Genomic DNA, 22,847 nt, shown 5'->3' on the forward strand with positions numbered 1-22,847 from the left:
CACAGTTATTACTTAGTTCCAAGATTTTAATCGTTAGGAAAAATAAAAATAATCAACCCGGCGCATCCACCATTTCGCACCCAAGTTTTAGGAATCGTTTCATTAATTAATAAACAGCAAAATTTGGGCCAAATTTAATGTTTCACACACAAAAGAGTGGGACGTGGTCCCAAACAAGTTTAATTTAATAAAATATGATCCATCCTTTATTGGATTTTTCGCTCAATGGGTGAGGTTTGACAATCGCGGCACACCGGTGTATTGTGAGTTGTCTACACCGCCGATTGTATTGTCAAATTATGTCAATATTTTTATAGCCAAAAAAAAACAATTTAAACAATAAAAAATGGCATTTACGTTATGGAATTTGTTCGAAGCATCGATTCTCTGTTTGAATGCAATTTGCATTTTGCACGAGGAGCGTTTTTTAGCTAAAAGTGAGTAAGGTGACGTGTTACATAACCCTACTTTACTCCTTACTGTTTTGAGTAATAATTTTAAAATTTTACACAAGTTTAGGACTTTTTTCAAAGTTTCGTTTCGTTTCAGTTGGTTGGAGTTCAAAGAGTCCCAATGTTCACGGCTTTGGGGAAAACCCATCAGCAAAGTCCCAAATTTTGAATTTGGTTCATTCAATTAGGACTGTAGCAAGAAGTATGGTTTTTTCGTCATTATCAGCTAATTTAATGGTTTTTGTTTCAGTTCCGTTGATATTTTTAAACATACTTACTATAGTCATTAAGCTAGTATTAGGATAATCATGTATTAAAAAAATTGTTTCTGTACTGTTTTTCTAAATAAAAAATTTACCACAAGTAGTACCAATACTTCTATCGAGATTTTAACAAGTTAAATTGATCCTAAAAAAGCTAGTTTAAAGCTCAAAAATGTCCCCAAACATTTGAAAAAAGCAAGAATTCACCATTTTTAGGAGAATTTGCAAAAAATATTGTCTCATTCATAAATCTTAATACTTAGTCATGTACAAGCTTGGAAATCACACAAATTCTCCTTCCATGCGTAATAAGAATTTGAAAAAAAAAAACTTCTCAGAAAAATGCATTTATCATACATTTTTATCACTGAATACCACATTTCCAGGATACGAGCAGATAATACCATACATTTCTGTTTAAAAAACGTTCGTTTCTTCACAAAAAATAAAACAAGAAATGAAGCAAATAGAAAAAATTACAAATTATTTTTGCACTTTCTAATCTGTGGGTACTATAGAGTATATAATAGGAGCTAGCGATAGTACCACGGCCACCTGAGCTGCAACCAACACCGGAAGCGGTGTAAACGACCCATAGCAACAAAATTTTCAAAACAAAGCAGCTGGAGTTCACAACAGTCAAAAACTTCTTTTTATCCTTGATTGTCAATACAGTTACCATCTGGCGCTTTACACCGCACAAGTTATTTGACTAGGGTAGGGTAGGACAAGGCAGTGATGCCGTATATTGCACTGGATGGAAATGTACAAGTTTACAACCTCGCATTGTCTGTTTCGAAGTCGTACTGTACGCCTCGTGTTTCGCGTCTCAAATGCACGTGTTTTAAAAAATATCAACGATTAGAAAAAAATGAGTGGCTTGTGCAAAATGTGATTTTGTTTCGGTTTTAACAGTGTGCTGTTTTTTGTCTTTTTTAACGACTTTTTGGATTATCTCTGTACCTATAAGGTAACCAACCAATGACCTAATGCTGTTTGCAATTTTTCGATTATTTTTTTAAGTGAAGAATTATTTTGTAGTTATTTACACGATTGAAGGGCAATTTATCAATAAGTATAAAAACGATCCTCTTTTAAGTTCTATACCCAGTGTTATTCCATTATTCTGAACAATTGAACGGTGTATTTTTTTCATTTATTTTGTTATCTTGTATGTTGTTTTATTAAAATATTAAATTCAATCAAGATAACATTTTTAAAAATATTAATTCCCTATTTTTTAATTAAAGTGCCGATTTAAAAAAAAAATTACGATGTAAGCCATTAAAGCCAATTTATGAAATATCTACTTATCTGATTATTATTATATGATTATGAGATTATAAGAAAAATAGGTATTTTTGGGAAAAATTAATAAAAAATAACCCTTTATATCCAAAAATATTTTATAATTTTTTCTTTTTTCAAAAAAAAACGCATTTTTTACAATAAATTCTTTGTTCAAAATGGATAAAATAAATGTAGGACAAATTGAATTTTTATATAAAATTTCCAGAGCCACCCATTATCTCAACTGAAATAAATTTAAAAAAATCCATGGATTACTTTATGACCTCTTATTCAAATTTTCGTCAAAACATGATATAAAACCAACATGTAGACCAGTTTTTAATACTCCATGCTAATTACAAATAATTATGTATATCTACTTTTTATTTATTTATTTATTTATTTCAAACTTTTTCAATGATATGACGAGACTGCGTTGTTTTTCGTTGAAGAATTACGCTGTACCCTGCAAATACGTAAATATTTTCGCGAAAAACTGTTAAAAAAAGCAATATGTTTTAGTACTGATAACACAGTATTATTCGGTTTAAAACAGTACTAAACATTTTTTTGTTTAGTGTCATATTCTTCAATATATCTTATCGTTAATTGTCAGATTTAAATTTGACTTCTGACTTTTATTAAGTGAATCAATCAAAAAAGTTCTTTTTCAATTTTACTGTTATCTATACACTTCCAAAGTCATAGGACTCATAGGTAATATAGCTTATCTCGAATTACGAGTATTTCCATATTTGTGTGCTATTATGATAATTTGTAATAGTAGTTGAAAACTGGAATGCCACATACAGGGTGTCTTCGCTAAATATACTCTCACCTAAATCAAGTGATCACACTGTATTATAATTTATAATTTTATGCAAAAGAGAGAAATCAATGTCAATTGAACTGTAAGAGAAAGTGTTCGAAAATGTCAATTATCTGTATCAGGAATAAAGTGGTACCATTCCAGGATTAATTTAAATTGTGTCCACCCTGTAGGTGGACAACTCGACACAATATTTAATAATAAATTGTCAATAGATGATAATTTATAGCATTCTTTCATTGTTTCTAATTGTGGTGGATAACTGACATAAAAACCAATGTTTACGAGTTTAATTTTCTAGAACAATAATAGGGAAAAGCCAAATTTATTTGCTTGGAAGCGTGAAGTACTCATACCGTCTGATAATAATAAGTTCAGCAAACAGGTGATTCACATTTGCAAGAACAAATTCCCGCTATATTCGATCATTGAACAGAGTTCAAAATTTAATTTTTTTTACTAACATAGCGATAAATCCAAATGAAACCGTCTTTATTTTCCCTTCAATTCAGTGGAAGTTAAATATTTACACAAATTTGCTATTTCTGTCCAAATGCTTGTTTTCTACTCACAGCTAAGTAATTACCCACACTTTTAATCCATCATTGTGACAGGTTAATCGGCTACAATGGTTTATATGAGAGGATTGTGATTTTCCAATTATAACTGTCACATGACAGAAAATTGTACTATAACTTCCAAATTTTTTCCTTGATATTTGATAAAACTTCACTCAATGAGTCTCAAAACTATTTTTTGTCTGTTTGCGTTCGAAGTGCAAGATAAGATCAATGTGATAGTTGTAATTTTGGTGACTTGTTTCAGTGATTGCCATGTCTGAAAGAAACGGGGGTGCCACAGTGCCACGAAGTGACACTGATGACGTCGAATTGAGGAACTTGACAACCGATAATGACAAAAGGACACGGTTTCAAGTGAATAGAGTACGAAGTGAAAGCCACAACACGGATAAAGATGGGAAGGATTCTGTCGGTGTTCTCACAGAGGATGAGAACACTGACGATGACGATTTGCACTCGGTCACAGATAGGACACGACTCAACTCGGAGTATGTGAAGAGTTTCCGGTGAGTTTTACTGGAAATGCTAACAACCTGGCATAAAAAAGTGTGTCTAAACTCTCAAAAGTACCGGCAGATATAGAGTCCATTTTTTTAAAAGATATTTAAAAAATAAAGTTTCATTATAAAAGAAAAATGTATCAACTACGGATATCTAAAACTAAGGATGTGAAACGACGTACAAATAAAACGTCCCCGACTTCGATAGTTCCGATAATCTCACCAGAGGCGCACTTGTTCCATTACCGTCAAGTTTTCAGAGCAATAAATTTATAAAAATTGTTGTAACTAAATAACGGTTAGCACAAGGCGAATAAAAAAATACAGGCAGATAGAGCATCAAATTCTCAATAATAGGAGATAAAAATAGTGCAAAAATTATATCTTAAACTATATTTAAAAAAATTTCAAAGTTTTACCAATTTGCACTCTGCCCCATATTTTTCAAAACGCTGCGAATACGGTTACAGATACAAGAAAAGTTTTTAGAGGAAAGTTGTAGAGAATTGAATTTCCTTTAAAAAAGTCCGCGAGACCATATCTCTATCTTCAACCATTTAGACCCCAAAGTCATTCAAAGACGCTCAAGCGATGGATTTCCTCCATTTTGCCGGTGATCAAGTATTGGAAAATGAATTTATACCTAAACCGTTCAAGATAGACATATCGTGTCGCGGACTTTTTTGTAGAAAATTTAATTCTCTACAACCTCGTTCTTTCCACTTTTTTGTATCTTCAACCGTATTCGCTGCGTTTGCAAAAAGAACGCAATAATTCTAAGCGATAATTTTTTGGGCACCGTCGTCTATTTATTAAAACGCTGCGAATACGGTTCAAGATACAAAAAAGTGTAAGGAACGACGTTGTAGAGAATTAAATTTGCTACAAAAAAGTCCGCGACACCATATTTCTATCTTCAACGGTTTGGGTATAAATTCACTTTCCCATACTTGACCACCGGCAAAATGGTGGAAATCCGTCGCTTGAGCATCTTTGAACGTCTTCAAAGCCTAAACCGTTGAAGATAGGGATATGGTCTCGCGGACTATTTTAAAGGAAATTTAATTCTCTACAACTTTCTTCTGAACATTTTTCTTGTATCTTTAACCGTATTCGCAGCGTTTTGAAAAATACGAAAAAAAGCGCAAATTTTAAATAATATTTTTCTCATGTTAAGTGGCTTAAGAAAAAACAAAAAAAAAACAAAAAACTTTTTAGTTTGCGTTATTACGTTAGTCATATTTGACAACTTTACCACGTTTTGCATATAATTTGAACTTGAAATGAATAATCAAAGACGCAATAACTCTTCAAAAGAAGAAGAAATCTGACTGTTAAAACAGACAGAAAAATAGAAACACGTTACTAAATACAAAACAACTACCTACTCCTAATAAAGTTTCCTAGTCCAAAAAAAATTATCAACCAATTAAGTAACGGAATTTTCATTTTCGTACGATCAAGTTTTCATTAATGAGAAGTAAATCAAGATTCTACGACGTGCTTTTTATGTAATGACCTCAAGTTGGCTAAGTTTACTGACCTTAGAGAATAGGAAAGTTTTTTTTGTTCCGAACTGTATCTCATAATGATACACTTTTATACTTAACACAAAACTAATGATTTTACATTTAAGAACTAACTAACTTGCAATGAATTAATTAAAATAGATAATTAGCGATTCTACAAGTTTACATTATTTTACCTTGACTTTTAACTTGACTTATTAATTATTAAAAGTGATAAACTCGTAATTTAATAGCTCGTCTAATTTTTTCACTTACACATCGAAATATAAAAAATATCATTAATATGATTATGTTCAAAATAAAATTGCTCAAAAAATCATCACTTCGGAAACAATTTACCTACTTGTAAATAACACAGTGATAGCAAACATGCAGATTACATGAATTTTTAATTTATTTTTAAAACATCGTATTAATTATAGCACATTCATTAAGTCGAAAGATAAAGGTCAAATGGAAAATTATGAAACATTAAACACATTTTTCCCAAGTATCTATTGCAAATATTTTCAATTTTTACTTTGAAGTACGTTTATATTGCATGCTGTGTAGATAATTTCCAATCAAAACCTAATTATAGCATTCTTATGTAATATGAGAAATTTGCCACGTTTTTCATGCCGACACTTTGTTATTCTTATTACAGTAGAGCGAATAAATAAACGATTCAATTTTAAACGAAAAAATCTGCTGTGTAATTACTTTAATTAAAAATATTTTCCTAGTTATAAAATTATCGATAATGAGATAATTGTCTCGTAATGACGGATGTTGTGGTAGGTTGTTTATTTACTGGCTTTCTGAGGGAAAAAGTTAAGTTAGCTTCCTACTATTTTGAGTAGAACAAAGCACACTTTAGCGAAAAATTTCTTTAGACACTTGACACGAGAGGCTTTGCCACGACTGGACAACTACAGGAACATAATGTCCCTACAGGCTGCCAATAGACCAACACTTGATGAACTCCACAATGCCACTCTTCCCAATAAGGTAAGGCATTTTTTTACGTAAAAATTTTCAAAAAATTTCGAACGTAAATGGCACAGACCCAGTCATGCTACAACTGATTAATTATTTACAACAATTTCGTAACCACCCATTGTCAATTATCAATTCAAAATCGCTGATGCGAAATTATTCCGAAACAATAGCCATTCAGTCGTTGCATACGGTAATGGGTTTTACAATGGTTTAATGAGCGGAGGATTCCAGACGCAAGCACTTTTTTATTTAATTACCACTTGGTCTATTTTTTTACATCTTAACTAAATGATGATTTTTTGACAATTTATTAAGAATAATTGAAAAAGTGAAAATTCCTGGCTAGACGTCAGCAATGTTTTTTTTGAAAATTTTTAATTTTTTTGTATAGTTTGCAACTATTTACTAAAATTTTAAAAAGTGAAAAATCGTAATGGTTAGCCACGTGTGTCTCGAACGGTTTTATTGTCAATTGTTGAATTTAATTATTTGCACTTGTAATGTCTAATTTACAGCACATGTGTAAAGTACTAACTAAATATTTATGTGCGGCTATCCTTTCAGCAGAAATGTTGATTTTAACAATGTAGTCTTTGACGTTATTATTATCTTGAACAATTACTTACGCCTCTATAAAATATATACGGAGTGAGTCATTTAAAGCCAAAGTAAAATAATTCGTCACACCTTTTTCATTGTCTTTAATTCATTCGTTATTGAAATATCGTTTTGGTCAAAGTCACCCTGTACTACTTACAGTACTTGCACCTTATAATTAAATCGTGTAAAGCGTGAGCGATAAAATGAGATGTGGTCCGTCCTTGTGCCGGATAATACGATAAGTATATAAATTACCGACAACCAATATCCAATTATAGTTGTAGTAGGTCCCGAAAGGAGAGTATAGTGACTTACTTAAAACTTGGCCAGTAATAAAGATATATGGCATCAATTTAGCAATTGTTTTTGATACGAGTGCAATTATCAATTATCAAAGAAATTTTATTTTTGACAACGTTTTTACACATAATTTCATTTTCTTTTTTCGTAAATTTTACTGCTCTGAAATTAAGTTGGTAACGACTACTTTGATTAAAATTTCATTAAACGCACGGTGTGTCTTTTAATTTAATTCTGTGGTCTAAAATTAGAACCGAAACTATTTTTATCCGAATACAATAGATACCTAGGACTTGTCTTTCGTTTTATTGAAGCCTTGAACTTCAATTGTAAATTCTAATTTTACACTCGACAGATTTGATTTTTATCAAAAAAAAAAATGATTGATGACAACTAATCGTAATCATGTGATGATAAGTAATTTGATAAAAAAGATTTAAAATTTTGATTTATCCTATTAACTAAAAATGATCACCGTTCTGCTTTTGCCCCAAATATTTGACAATTGAGGGATTAATAGCTGTTAACCTCTATAAAATCCAATAAATTAATTGACCTGTTGGTTAGTCATACTTAAACCATTTTACAATTAATCCAATATTTAATTTAAGGAACGTAGCACGTAATTGGTGTTAATACACCTAGAATGTTAATTATCTTTTGGGTCCAAGAGAATGAATCATTAATTTTATTTTACAAGTTTTTTGTATTTCATGAATTTTGTAACGTACGAGCAAAAATTTTTTAATTAAGTCTATTTTCAGCGTTAGCTTTTTTCTTGTTAATTTAATGAGTGTCATCTATCGATTGTTTGTGGATTAGTTTCAGGAATTCCAAAGGCATGGTTTCACAATTTCCAGTAAATATTAATAATTAAATAAAAATTTACTACAAATTTAAAAATAAAGATTGTCAATACAGCAAATAACTGTAACCGAACACTTATTTAAATAAATTTTTGTAACACGTAGCAAACATTCAAAATTCAAGTCTCCTCTGTTTAATTGCGAAATAATGTGTAAATGGTCATTGTTTTATGTCCTATTTCGTGCAAAAACTTCCCACACACCTGAACTACTAATTGGCAACGTACCGATTGTACAAATGTGCGGGTGTTTGCACATTTACACAATGATGTAACATGACTTTTGAACGTTATTTTTTGTTATAGAAAAACACCTTTTTTTTGTTATACATTATATATGATGATACGAGTTTTATTAGACGCATTTTGTCGCATGCACGAATTTTAGGGCACGACGAGCGCAGCGAGGAGTGCCATAATAGAGTATTTTTTCTACTTTGCATTTTTGTGCCAAAAAAATTAATTTCGAAATTTGGGGAAATTTGTAGAAAAAACAATTATAATTAAATAAAAATATAATTATAATTTCACCGATTCCTTAATTAATGATTATTTCACCTCATTGTCCCAAACTGTGCTTTCCCTAAATGAACTAACCTCGCGCATATCAGGAGTCCTACGCTCAAATAAATTTTTTTTCGCTTCGAGATTTGGTCAAAACAAGCCAGAAAATCACATTTTAAGGCTGGGAAAAAATTTTCAAAGAAATTTCAGCGATTTATTTCATTATTTCTTTGTTATACATTATATATTATGATACGAGTTTTATTAGACGTATTTTGTCGCACGCACGAATTTTAGGGCACGACGAGCGTCGCGAGGAGTGCCATAATAGAGTATTTTTTCTACTTTGCATTTTTGTGCCAAAAAAATTAATTTCGAAATTTAGGGAAATTTGTAGAAAAAACAATTATAATTAAATAAAAATATAATTATAATTTCACCGATTCCTTAATTAATGATTATTTCACCTCATTGTCCCAAACTGTGCTTTGCCTGAATGAACTAACCTCGCGCATATCAGGAGTCCTACGCTCAAATAAATTTTTTTTCGCTTCGAGATTTGGTCAAAACAAGCCAGAAAATCACATTTTAAGGCTGGGAAAAAATTTTCAAAGAAATTTCAGCGATTTATTTCATTATTTCTTTGTTATACATTATATATTATGATACGAGTTTTATTAGACGCATTTTGTCGCACGCACGAATTTTAGGGCACGACGAGCGCAGCGAGGAGTGCCATAATATAATATTTTTTCTACTTTGCATTTTTGTGCCAAAAAAATTAATTTCGAAATTTGGGGAAATTTGTAGAAAAAACAATTATAATTAAATAAAAATATAATTATAATTTCACCGATTCCTTAATTAATGATTATTTCACCTCATTGTCCCAAACTGTGCTTTCCCTGAATGAACTAACCTCGCGCATATCAGGAGTCCTACGCTCAAATAAATTTTTTTTCGCTTCGAGATTTGGTCAAAACAAGCCAGAAAATCACATTTTAAGGCTGGGAAAAAATTTTCAAAGAAATTTCAGCGATTTATTTCATTATTTCTTTGTTATACATTATATATTATGATACGAGTTTTATTAGACGCATTTTGTCGCACGCACGAATTTTAGGGCACGACGAGCGCAGCGAGGAGTGCCATAATAGAGTATTTTTTCTACTTTGCATTTTTGTGCCAAAAAAATTAATATCGAAATTTGGGGAAATTTGTAGAAAAAACAATTATAATTAAATAAAAATATAATTATAATTTCACCGATTCCTTAATTAATGATTATTTCACCTCATTGTCCCAAACTGTGCTTTCCCTGAATGAACTAACCTCGCGCATATCAGGAGTCCTACGCTCAAATAAATTTTTTTTCGCTTCGAGATTTGGTCAAAACAAGCCAGAAAATCACATTTTAAGGCTGGGAAAAAATTTTCAAAGAAATTTCAGCGATTTATTTCATTATTTCTTTGTTATACATTATATACTATGATACGAGTTTTATTAGACGCATTTTGTCGCACGCACGAATTTTAGGGCACGACGAACGCAGCGAGGAGTGCCATAATAGAGTATTTTTTCTACTTTGCACTTTTTGTGCCAAAAAAATTAATTTCGAAATTTGGGGAAATTTGTAGAAAAAACAATTATAATTAAATAAAAATATAATTATAATTTCACCGATTCCTTAATTAATGATTATTTCACCTCATTGTCCCAAACTGTGCTTTCCCTAAATGAACTAACCTCGCGCATATCAGGACTCCTACGCTCAAATAATTTTTTTTTCGCTTCGAGATTTGGTCAAAACAAGCTAGAAAATCACATTTTAAGGCTGGGAAAAAATTTTCAAAGAAATTTCAGCGATTTATTTCATTATTGATTAAATTCCTGTAGATAGTTTAGTTAAAAAAACACGATATATTTCTGCAGGGAACGTCCGTAACAAATTTAAATGACAAAACCGGCGATATCGACGGCCAAATAAAATTCGGATGGATTCAGGGAGTTTTAATGCGATGTCTGCTCAACATATGGGGCGTTATGCTGTTCCTGCGACTGTCCTGGGTTGTGGCTCAGGCTGGAGTAGGCAAGTTTAATTTTATTTCATTTAAAATAAATTAAAAACTATCGTTTAATTTTTAGGCGAAGCAATTCTTCTTATTTTGACCACAACTGTGGTAACGTCCATCACAGCCTTGTCCATGTCTGCCATCAGCACCAACGGTGTTATCAAAGGAGGTTGGTCTTGGTCATTATTTTTTGCCAGTTTTTTAACTTTTTAAAAAATAGGAGGGACCTATTATATGATCTCGCGCAGTTTGGGCCCCGAATTTGGCGGTTCAATCGGTCTGATTTTCGCCTTAGCTAATGCAGTGGCTTGTGCTATGTACGTTGTTGGTTTTTGCGAATCTCTCAATGCTTTACTAACAACACACCAGCTTTTCATCATTGATGGAAGTGTTCAAGACGTGCGGATTATCGGCACGCTCACAATTGTCGTCCTGACGCTAATTGTTGTCATTGGAATGGAGTGGGAGGCTAAGGTTGTTAAAAAAAAGTTTTGTATTTTTTTTTTGAACAATTTTTTAGGCACAAATCGGCCTTCTTGTGATCCTCCTAGCTGCAATTTTTGATTTTTTCGTTGGTAGTTTTATCGGTCCGACGAAACAAGAATCGATCGACAAGGGATTTGTCGGCTTTAATTGTAACGCAACGGTAATGGAAGACGTTCAAAAATCAAACTTGTTTGCTTTCAGTAACTGTTTTACGCGAGAATTTTTATCCAGATTATAGGAAATCTCAAGGCGTGAATCATAATTTTTTCACGGTTTTTGCGGTTTTCTTCCCGGCGGCTACCGGGATTTTAGCTGGCGCCAACATCTCAGGGGACCTTAAGGTGGTTTTTAAACCAAGGGCAATTAAAAACACAACACTTGGAAAAATGCTTCGCAGAATCATATTATCTTAACGATAAACTAAACTAAAAATAGCAAAATAAATTAAATGAAACTTTTCTTTTTTTTTTTGAAAAAAAAAATTCAGAAGCAATTTTTTCAAGTGTGCGTTTTTAATTGCGCTTGGACTGTTATTAACTGTTTTTTTTTGTAGGACCCTCAGAAGAGTATCCCTAAAGGGACCCTGCTGGCAATTCTGATAACCACCCTGTCTTATATTTTAATGGCATTTATTTGTGGTTTTACTGTGCTTAGAGACGCCACCGGTCCTCTAACCACCACAAGTGTAACACTTAACTTAACCAATGAAACTTTGACAAATGTAACAACAATAAATGTTACAATTCCGCCAACGGGACCATTTAAATATGGTCTACACAATGATTTTCAAGTGGTCGAATTGGTTGCTTGGTTCGGTCCAATTATCTATGCTGGTTGTTTTGCTGCAACTTTATCTTCGGCACTCGCTTCGCTCGTTTCGGCACCTAAAGTGTTTCAGGCTTTGTGCAAAGACAAACTCTATCCAGGAATCGAATGGTTTGCTAAAGGTTATGGGAAAAACAACGAACCGATGAGAGGATATGTCCTTACTTTTATTATAGCCGTTGGGTTTATTTTAATCGGAGAATTGAACGTGATTGCTCCGCTTATATCAAATTTCTTCTTAGCTGCCTACACTTTGATCAATTTCTCGACGTTTCATGCATCTTTGGCCAAACCAGTCGGCTGGAGACCCACATTTAAGGTACAGTCACACAAAATTAACATGACGCGTACATAACTAAGGATATGCAACGACGTACAAATAAAACGTCCCCGTCGTTGATAGTTTCGTTAATGTCGCCAGAGGCGCACTTGTTCCATTACCGTCTGTTTTCAGAGCAATCAATTTTTAAAAATAGTTGTAACTAAATAACGGTTAGCACAAGGCGAATAAAAAAATACAGGCAGATAGAGCATCAAATTCTCAATGATAGGAAATAAAAATAGTGCAAAAATTATATCTTAAAGTATATTTAAAAAAATTTCAAAGTTTGACCAGTTTGCACTCTATTCCATATTTTGCAGAACGCTGCGAATACGGTTACAGATACAAGAAAAATGTTCAGAGGAAAGTTGTAGAGAATTAAATTTCCTTTAAAAAAGTCTGCGACACCATATCCCTATCTTTAACCATTTAGGCTCCAAAGTCATTCAAAGACGCTCAAGCGATGGATTTCCTTCATTTTGCCGGTGGTCAAGTATTGGAAAATTAATTTATACCTAAACCGTTGAAGATTGACATATCGTGTCGCAGACTTTTTTGTAGAAAATTTAATTCTCTACAACCTCGTTCCTTTCACTTTTTTGTATCTTCAACCGTATTCGCTGCGTTTGCTAAAAGAACGCAATAATTCTAAGTGATAATTTTTTGGGCACCGTCGCCTATTTATCAAAACGCTGCGAATACGGTTCAAGATACAAAAAATTGTAAGGAACGACGTTGTAAAGAATTAAATTTGCTACAAAAAAGTCCGCGACACCATATTTCCATCTTCAACGGTTTGGGTATAAATTCACTTTCCCATACTTGACCACCGGCAAAATGGTGGAAATCCGTCGCTTGAGCATCTTTGAACGTCTTCAAAGCCTAAACCGTTGAAGATAAAGATATGGTCTCGCTGACTTTTTTAAAGGAAATTTAATTCTCTACAACTTTCTTCTGAACATTTTTCTTGTATCTTTAACCGTATTCGCAGCGTTTTGAAAAATACGGGACGAAGCACAAATTTTAAACTTTAAATAATTTTTTTCTCATGTTTCTCATGAAAATTTTAGTTTTCAGTTTTTCACAGTCTGTTGAGAATGCAAAGCTCAACATTTCTGCATTTTTTTCCAAGTAATTAGTAACTTGGTTGAATTTAAATTAATTTAAAACGATTTGAGACCGAGACGGTATAACGCTCGAAGCGCCCTCATTTTTACACTGCCGTACTACAACTTTGGGTGCGATTTTGTATCTCGTTTCGTCTCCTAACTTATAGTTCTTCGTACTTTGAATCAATTATTTTTTTATTAAAGTACTACAACATGTGGCTTAGCCTCGCCGGTTCCATTCTGTGCGTCTTGGTCATGTTTTTGATTTCCTGGTGGACAGCTTTGGTCACTTTTGCCGCAGTCCTAGCCCTTTATTTGATAGTTTCCGTTCGAAAACCTGACGTAAACTGGGGCTCAACCACACAAGCCCAAATTTACAAAAACGCCCTTCAAGCCGTCCAGCAATTGAACGCCGTTGAAGAACACGTCAAAAATTACAGACCACAGATTTTGGTTTTATCAGGAATGCCAAGTGCGCGGCCAGCTTTAGTCGACTTTGCATATTTAATCACCAAAAATCAGTCTTTGCTAGTGTGTGGACACATTAATACGGTAAGAATAATAAATCTTTAATTTAATTAACCTAATAGCACTCTTATATAACCGTTATATAACCTTTATTTATAAGTTATATAACCGTTATATAACCTTTATTTATAAGTTATATAACCGTTATATAACCTTTATATATAAGTTATATAACCTTTATATATGTTATATAACCGTTATATAACCTTTATCTATAAGTTATATAACCGTCATAACCAAGGGTTAGGTGTAACCGAGGTTAGACTAACTTAACTGTTATCTTTTTAGAGCCGATTGCACCAGCGGGTCCGAAACGTCCTCAACTACAAAGCCAACTGTTGGCTAAGGGCCCACAAATTGCGCGCTTTCTACATGCAAGTCGATGGTCAAAACTTTGAAGACGGTTGTACTTCGTTACTTAAGGCTTGCGGTATCGGAAAATTGCGGCCTAATATTTTACTAATGGGACACAAGTCTGACTGGCAGACGTGTTCCAAGGACGATCTCGAGCAATATTTCTGTGTTTTACACAAAGCGTTAGATTTGCATTTGAGTGTTGGGATTTTGCGGCTGCAGGAAGGCTTCGATTTTAGTCATCATTACGCCGATGATCCGAAAATTAAAAACAGCACTGAATCTTTACCACGAAATCAGTCATACAGTCACATGTCGCAAGCCAGTAGTAATAGTGATATTTCGGTGCCTAACACTCCCATCTCGAGGAACCGGGAAGTGGTTAATGTTTGTCCCAGTGCTGAGGATTCGGCAAAAAAGCCGAAATCGGTCGGGGGCTCTTTGAGCGAAATCGTCGTTGACGATTATATCGACAGGGAGAGGATGAGTCAGATGTTTCTGTTCCAGAAGAAACAGAAGCGGGGGGTTATTGACGTGTGGTGGCTTTATGACGATGGAGGTAAGGCCCCAAAATAAGTATTTCTAAGTGATAAAAAGTTAACTAATAAAAAAAGTTCCCGAATGTCTTGTTATGCAATGAACATGAATTTTTTTTTGTTTTTTCAGGCTTGACTTTGCTCCTTCCGTACATAATAAGCACCCGAAGGAACTGGAGCACTTGCAAGCTGCGCGTGTTCGCTTTGGCCAACAAGCGCGACGAGCTCGAACTAGAGCACCGAAACATGGCTAGTCTTTTGGCCAAGTTCCGAATCGACTATTCCGATTTACAAGTAGTCTCCGACATTACGAATAAACCAACAGACATGACATTGCAATTTTTCGACCAACTGATCGCCGATTTCCGGAAACCGGAAGACGAAAATGATCCAAGTTCGGTGCAAATAACTGACTCGGAGCTGATGGCAGTCAAGGACAAAACTAATCGGCATTTGCGACTCCGAGAGCTCCTGTACGAGCATTCGTCCGAGTCGCAAATGATTGTGATGACTTTGCCCATTCCGAGGAAAGGCATAGTGTCGGCACCTCTGTATTTGGCCTGGTTGGAAGCCCTAACTAGAGACATGCCCCCGATGCTGCTGGTTAGGGGGAATCAAACGTCCGTCCTTACTTTTTACTCTTAATTTTATTGTAGCGAACAATCTCACTTGTATTGAAAATACTCACCGAATGTCGGCGGTTTTTATTATCAGGCGTTAGTTTAGTATTTTTGAATACTTTACAAAGTATTGTACTCGTATTATTTTTTAACTCGATGATGAAAAGTATTAGTAGGTACATGATAGCTTAAGCCTTATTTTATTTAATCTGTATTTGTGCGAAAAGCATAATAAAGTTGTCTTTTTTAAGTGGTTTTTTAAATTATTATCATTGGTTTAGTAGGCAACCAACAATACAATAATAAAAATTCGTCTACGAAAAGCGTAAAAATCAATCGTTAGAAGGGATTATCAAGAGACCGCTTCGCATTTAGTGTTTTATTTCAATAACTGTAACTGCCACTTTGTTAACAATGCAAAAACTGTGCGATAAAATTGACTACTTAGCTCATTGCGCTTTTTTGATTTTATTTTTTTTGACGGTCACAGGCCCGATTTTAAGTTTCCGCGCTTTGTACATGTGTGACATCAGGGTGTACAACCCTGGAATCATCCCGATTAATAAATAGAGGCGCAAAACCGTCGCAAATTTCAATGTAAATTCAAACGGACTAGAAATAGTTACCGACCACGTATTATCCTGTTCCATAAAAATCAAATTTCGGAAAATAATAACACCTTCACAGACAAATCCAATCGGGTAAAGCACTATCCAAGCGGTGTATCTTAACCAAGTCAATAAACCGTTTTCTTTTTTTAACAATTGCGACATGTAGTAGGGATATCTGGAAAACAATCACAAGATTATGAATTTTGTGGTGTTGGTTACACACCTAATTATTTCTATGGCCGCCCATGTCATAAACAAGTAAAAAACCACCGGCATGGTTTGTAGCCGCGGTTCCAGTTCTAGCATTAGTATTAAGACGAAAATTCGCCCGCCTACTTGAAGCGCTGGTATGAAAGCCCCGCCTCTAACATAGCCAAACAACGGATGCATAACTTCCAAAATTTGGATTAATTGTAAAAAGCACATAGCGGAACCTACAGCTGCATAAGTTCCAGGGAAGGAATCGGAGCCGTCTTTGATGTACCTGACTGATAATACGCACACTACGTACATGAAGCCAACGTACATAAATAAATTGTAAAGCGTCAAGTAGACTTTTTTGAAGTCCTCTGAAACAAAACAATGATACGTTAATACAGGGTGATTCTTTTAGGGTCTACATTTGAAAATTTTTAACTTCTAATTTCTAATTTTGTATACGATCCATTCTGTTGTTGGTACTTATCTGTCATACTTTTTGACATATGTCAATTTTTTTGTTAAAATTTTCATTTGCAAGGGTTTATCTAAGTTGTCGCAGCCCTTGAACCCTTTGCGATAAGTGAATAATTTTTCTTGCATTCGATAACCGAAGATTTGAAGAGTTTTCTAGAATTTTCGAAAATGTCAGTAGTCAAAATTCATAGCTAATATGATTTTTTCAAAATGGTTTTCAATAAACTGCTATAACTCAGTTTTTTCAAATGGAATGACCCCATTTTCTTAACGGCAATCGAAAGAATGTCGATATTTATGCTGACTTTTATAAATGCATCCTATCTCATACAGTTTTTGAAAAAAATCACAAAAAAACAGATTTTATTTCGTAATATTCATAGTTAATCAAGTAGACCTTGCATAATGGTCAACCATTGACAAACTTCCATATTTTGTTTAGTTTTTAGCTGGTTTATTATCAAATAAGCAGCAAAATAATAATATTTAATTATAGTTTATTATAACTTAGTAAATTATGTAAAGTAATTCAGTCAGTCTGGCATCGAATTTTAAACTTCTTGAATGAAAATGGTAAACAAGTCGAACATTTCTTTTAATTAATAGCACAATTTTATCGTATTTTTCCAAAGTTTGCTTGATTAAAAATGAAAATAATGAGCTAAAATTCTGTTTTTTGCGATTATTTCAAAAACTGTAAGAGATAGTATAGAATGTGTTAATAAAAGTCTGCATAAAAATTGATGTTCTTTTGATTGCCATTGAAAAAAACGTTTTATAATCATTTTTTAATCATTATTTTCAAAAAATCATAGTAGCCTTGCAATTTGACAGCTGACAATCCTAAAGACTTGAGAAGACCCTTTGAACCTTTGGCTATCAAATGCAAAAAGAACTATTCACTTGTTTTGAAGGGTTCACAAGCTGTGATATTTTAAATAAACCCCTACAAATAAAAATTTGTATAAAAAAATTAGCATACGTCAAAAACTATAACAGATAAGTACTAATAACCGAGATACATTTTACTCAGTTTCAAGAAGCGAATTCAACAATGGTATAAAAATAGGTGGTTACTATTTAAAATTTCAAATTTCTGGAAGTTCAGCCATTTTAAAAATAATTTAGTTGAACTCCAAATGGTCGATTTAGATTGCATACAAAATCTTAAAGTTCTAGCTATATTAGAAGTAGGGCCTGAAAGAATCAGCCTGTATACTTTTGGCTTTCAAGAGAGGGCGCGTGAATCTACATTTTGCAAACACTTTGGTACCTTACAGGTTTATATCTTTCATAAAAACAAATTCACATCGCTCTCGCATAGCAGAGCCCATCAGCATGGGTTTGTGAGCTTCACCCACCCAATTACTGATGACCTGACCTGACCATCTCATGTCTAATGGGGTTATTTTGTAATTACTACCTTTCTCCCCTCAAAAGAAAATAAATCAAATAAAAGCATATTATTTCTAGTTTCAAGTTATCTAACTTCAATCTTGCATTACCTGACAAAAACACATTTCATATTTTTTTTAAATATACAAAACTAACAAAGGTTTTCAATTTAGTACTTAGCATAATGTAATGTAATACTACACTTTTTCATTAACGCACTAGCGTAAAATTTCAAATAAAAAATTTATTGCTTGAAGCTTTATCAAGTTATTTAACGTAAAATGTGAACACAATTTAAAAGCAAGTTCGCTTCAGTTTTAAAGCTATTAGCTGTTTCAAAACTATAAAAAAGTCCCACTTAAACCTTAAATAATTGAAAAATGGATTAATATTATTGTTACTAACCGCCTGCATAGCTAAAAATTATTTTCAAATTACAGTATGTTCCAGAAATAAATAAAAATTTTATTACTAAATTGTCCGTCTTTTGACTGACCTTTTTTATACCCAAATTCCTCCCTCTGTAGTTTATCGTACAAATTTGGATAATCTTGCATCACGTCGGCCACCTCCTCGTCCATGTCTTCCGCCTGGAAGCGGTCATGGTCGATTTTCAACCATATGGGTTTCTGGGTCTGGGTCATCAACCTAGGCCACCAGCCCTTTTCTGTCTTAATTATGGTAAAATCTACCCGATTATCAGTGATTTTGTGCACACTTTTCTGCAATTTCTCCGTGTTATTATTGCAATGGAACAAAACGACGAGGTGTTATTACCTCAGCATCTATGTTTGAATAGAAGTCAATTGCAAAGGCATACTCGTTCAGCCCCCGGGCTCCAACCCCTTTGGACTGAAATTGTAATTTATGGCATTCTAGAGTTATGTTGGGATCCTAAAGTACAACGAGTTATAATTTATCGATTTTATGTCGTGATAGTTACTTTTACGTCCTTTAGGTCTACTTTTAAGAAGACAGTTTTTTCGTTTTGGGCCCAAAAAACAAACGGACTTAACACTGACATCCTGCTATTGCACACGTAATGAGGTGTGATAAGCACTATTCACATTATCACTATTTAGAACAGAGGAATAATTAAATAGCTATCAACAAACATGACTTTTACATAACCTAGCTCTGGTTGTTATTTATTTTGACACATCACGCGCAGGCGGCTTGTTTTTGTTGAATCAAAAAGCCTCTTTTAGGCAACCAACAAAACTCTCGTGCATTTTTTGCAATTTTTTCATATTTATTTTTCTTGTTTTTTTGCTGTAATTTTGGAATTATAACTTTGTCAAACAATACATTGTTTATTTTACAAAAATATTTTCCTGTCCAAAATAATTCATTAAAAAAAACAAGTACCTACAAAACCTTAAAAAATATTAATTTTAATATTTAAAAAAAAATTTAATCACAAAGAAGTAAAAATCATGTTTTAAACACAAAGTACTCGCATTTAATAACAAGGTAAAAAAGCGCGGCTTATAATTATCTTCTCTCAACAGAACGAAACGTTCAATAAATAATAAATTATTTTATTATTGTTATAAAACAACTCGTCACATTGCAAATGTGTTTAAATCATGTCGCACTCGAACCCCCTTGAAGCCTTCAAACTCAACACATTTTTCCTCAAAGCACTCACAGTCTGGCACGTGGAAAACCCCACTTACCGCCTCTACAAAATTTTTGTCGTTTTTTCGTTCGCAGTCACATTTTTCAGTGCCTGGATTTGTGCCCTCGTCAATTACAATGTCAGTGAAATCAGTGAAAATTTCTATTACCTCCCGGCAATGTCAACAGGGCCTTTAAAATACGCAATTTTCCAGAAAAATTTCACAAACATCGTGAATCTGACCCACTTGTTGGAGACACAATACGCGAAAATTCGGACCGAAAACCAGAAAAAAATATTCGATGAGTCGGTTATTTTCGAGCGTAAAGTTATGAAAAATTTCGCGATTTTGATCATTCCGACGTGTGTTGCCATGTTCATAGTGCCCTATTTTCAGGATAGGCGGGAAATGCCGCTGATTGTGTGGTTTCCGTTCGATTACAAACAGCCGGTGGTTTTTGACTTGGTTTATTTTATTTTGGCGTTTGCTTGCATTTCTATCGCTTATACTAATGTTTCCACCGACGCGTTTTTCTACACTTGCCTAATTCAGATTGAAACTCAGTGCGAAATTGTGAGCGACACTCTTAGAAATTTGGATAAGATTGTCACCAACGGCTTTAGAAATGTGGCAGAGTCCAGGAAAATTTTTATCGAATGCATCGAACAATACAATGTTATTTTAAGGCAAGTTATAACCAGTTGAGCAAATTTGTTAGTGTTATTATAGGTACACAAAAATAGTGTCTGACACGTACCAGGGAATTCTAGTCGTTCAGTTTTTTTGCTCCTTGGTCGCCCTGTGTTTGACAATGTACAAGTTATCTCTGGTAAAACAAAATTTTAAAAAACCGTGATAGTTAAGTTGTTTTCAGGCCGACCCTGGAAGCCAGGATTTTATCAAATATTTCGTTTTCAAGTTGGGAGTCATTAGCGAAATTTTTATGTATTGCTATTTTGGTCACAGAGTTCTCGAAAAAGTTTAGTGGTTGAAAATTTCGTGATCAATTTAATGAAACTACAAGTTCTAGACGGAAGATTTGTATTTTGCAATTTATGAAATGCACTGGTACGACGCCTCTAAACAAATTCAAAACGAGGTTTTTATTTTTATGGGACAGTTGGAAAAACCGATCGTGTTTTATGTCGCTAATATATTTTCGCTTGATTTGGATACGTTCAAGAAAGTGAGTACCAACTTACGGAAAATTTGGTAATTCATTACTTTGTTTAGATAATGCAGAAAGCTTGGAGTTTCTTCACGGCGTTGAAAAATATGCACGATATTAGGAACAATTAAGTGAGGCATAAAACGACTTTTTTGCACACGCACGGGAAAATTTTGTTATCACAAATAAATGTGCACTTATAAGCAATAAAGATGTTCTACAAAAACTGTCTATTACTTTTAAAATGTTTATTTGCTGGAAATATCCCGGCGCATTCACCATTTTTTCCAAACGAGTCAATCAGAAACGAACAAAAAATAAATTAAAAATAAATACCTATATTACGCCCTTATATACTTAAGATAAATGTAGAAAACCTTTAATAGAATAGAAATAATTTCTCACTAAATATCTAAATATCTCATTAAATATTTATTTGCTGGAAATATCCCGGCGCATCCACCATTTTTGCCGAAGAAGTCAACCCTATCAGAGACGAACAAAGAATGAACTAAAAATAAATACGTATATTACGCCCTTATATACCTCAGATAAATATAGAAAACATTTAATAAAATAAAAATAATGTCTCACTAAATATCTAAATGTCTCACGAAATATCTATTTGAGGAAATATCCCGGCGCATCCACCATTTTTGCAGAACAAGTTAACCCTATCAGAGGCGAACAAAAAATGAACTAAAAATAAATACGTATATTACGCCCTCATATACCTCAGATAAATGTAGAAAACATTTAATAAGATAAAAATAATGTCTCACTAAATATCTATTTGAGAAAATATCCCGGCGCATCCACCATTTTTGCCGAACAAGTCAACCCTATCAGAAACGAACAAAGAATGAATTAAAAATAAATACGTATATTACGCCCTCATATACCTCAGATAAATGTAGAAAACATTTAATAAGATAGAAATAATGTCTCACTAAATATCGAAATGTCTCACAAAAAATCTATTTAAAGAAATATCCCGGCGCATCCACCATTTTTGCCAAACAAGGCAACCCAATCAGAGACGAACAAAAAATGAACTCAAAATAAATTACGCCCTTATATACGTCAGATAAATGTAGAAAACCTTTAAAACGATAGAAATAAAATTTATTTAGCGTTTTAGGTGTGATTTAAACAAATCTTTATTTTGTCAGGTAAAATAATAACAGTTACGATCAACAGTGCAATTACTAAATATTAAATTTTATGTGGCTAATAAATATCTATTGACTTCTACCTGAAGCTGTTTAAAATATTACGTTTTGTTGGTTGTATATGTTTTTGTTATGTTGCTATCACTCGTACAGACTTGGCGTAATAATTGTTATAATTTATTTTATCCCTAAAAAAATGAATACTAAACTTGTACAGTCACCCAAAATAAAAATGACGCGTCCATAAACAAACGCGTACCGTGCATTTTTGAATCAAAAACTTATTTATTTTACAGGATTTGATCGAAAAACGTCTAAAATCGATAAAATCAGTCAAAAGTGGTGGTGTTTCGACAAAAATTTCGTCAAGATTAGTCTGAAAAGTGTCACAATTTGCTCAAAAAAAAAGTTATTCTTATATTTTTTTCAATCTTATTAGGCATGTTTACGTAAAAAAACAATCTTAAAAACACAAACTGAAACTCAAGAAAAAACATTTTTCACTTCTTTTTGATTCTTTTAAAGTTTATATTTTGCTTCAACCGCATAAGCTATAGACTTTGCCTTTTCACATTTTTTTTTCTAATAAAAACCTTTATTATTAAAAATCCTCAATTATTTCAAATGATGATAAACAAAATGTCGAACTTCACTCCAA

General features: G+C 33.2%; 4 protein-coding genes across 4 annotated transcripts; 3 read left to right on the top strand and 1 right to left on the bottom strand.

Moving 5' to 3' along the window:
- The first annotated feature begins 255 nt into the window (after nt 1–255).
- LOC103313340 (uncharacterized protein) lies at nt 256–815 on the top strand. The gene is made up of 3 exons (XM_008196355.3): nt 256–437; nt 550–654; nt 703–815. The coding sequence occupies exons 1-3, from the start codon at nt 347–349 to the stop codon at nt 756–758; spliced, it is 252 nt and encodes an 83-aa protein (XP_008194577.1). The 5' UTR covers nt 256–346; the 3' UTR covers nt 759–815.
- A 651-nt stretch (nt 816–1,466) lies between these two features.
- Nucleotides 1,467–15,796, top strand: Ncc69 (sodium chloride cotransporter 69). The gene is made up of 12 exons (XM_963954.5): nt 1,467–1,685; nt 3,660–3,921; nt 6,320–6,434; nt 10,627–10,783; nt 10,840–10,935; nt 10,987–11,240; nt 11,287–11,401; nt 11,454–11,593; nt 11,806–12,396; nt 13,713–14,060; nt 14,325–14,949; nt 15,057–15,796. The coding sequence occupies exons 2-12, from the start codon at nt 3,668–3,670 to the stop codon at nt 15,569–15,571; spliced, it is 3,210 nt and encodes a 1,069-aa protein (XP_969047.2). The 5' UTR covers nt 1,467–1,685; nt 3,660–3,667; the 3' UTR covers nt 15,572–15,796.
- A 114-nt stretch (nt 15,797–15,910) lies between these two features.
- On the bottom strand, nt 15,911–19,399 carry Hacd2 (3-hydroxyacyl-CoA dehydratase 2). The gene is made up of 5 exons (XM_008196356.3): nt 19,171–19,399; nt 19,005–19,121; nt 18,724–18,949; nt 16,381–16,726; nt 15,911–16,332 (listed from the first exon to the last, which is right to left on the bottom strand). The coding sequence occupies exons 1-5, from the start codon at nt 19,249–19,251 to the stop codon at nt 15,996–15,998; spliced, it is 1,107 nt and encodes a 368-aa protein (XP_008194578.1). The 5' UTR covers nt 19,252–19,399; the 3' UTR covers nt 15,911–15,995.
- A 417-nt stretch (nt 19,400–19,816) lies between these two features.
- On the top strand, nt 19,817–21,243 carry LOC657655 (gustatory receptor candidate 27). Its single transcript, XM_015982649.2, has 5 exons — nt 19,817–20,535; nt 20,579–20,678; nt 20,724–20,828; nt 20,880–21,035; nt 21,083–21,243. The coding sequence occupies exons 1-5, from the start codon at nt 19,817–19,819 to the stop codon at nt 21,146–21,148; spliced, it is 1,146 nt and encodes a 381-aa protein (XP_015838135.1). The 3' UTR covers nt 21,149–21,243.
- Nucleotides 21,244–22,847: the final 1,604 nt, after the last annotated feature.

This window comes from Tribolium castaneum, chromosome 7 (assembly GCF_031307605.1).
Source record: "Tribolium castaneum strain GA2 chromosome 7, icTriCast1.1, whole genome shotgun sequence".
In the NCBI taxonomy this organism is placed as follows: domain Eukaryota; kingdom Metazoa; phylum Arthropoda; class Insecta; order Coleoptera; family Tenebrionidae; genus Tribolium; species Tribolium castaneum.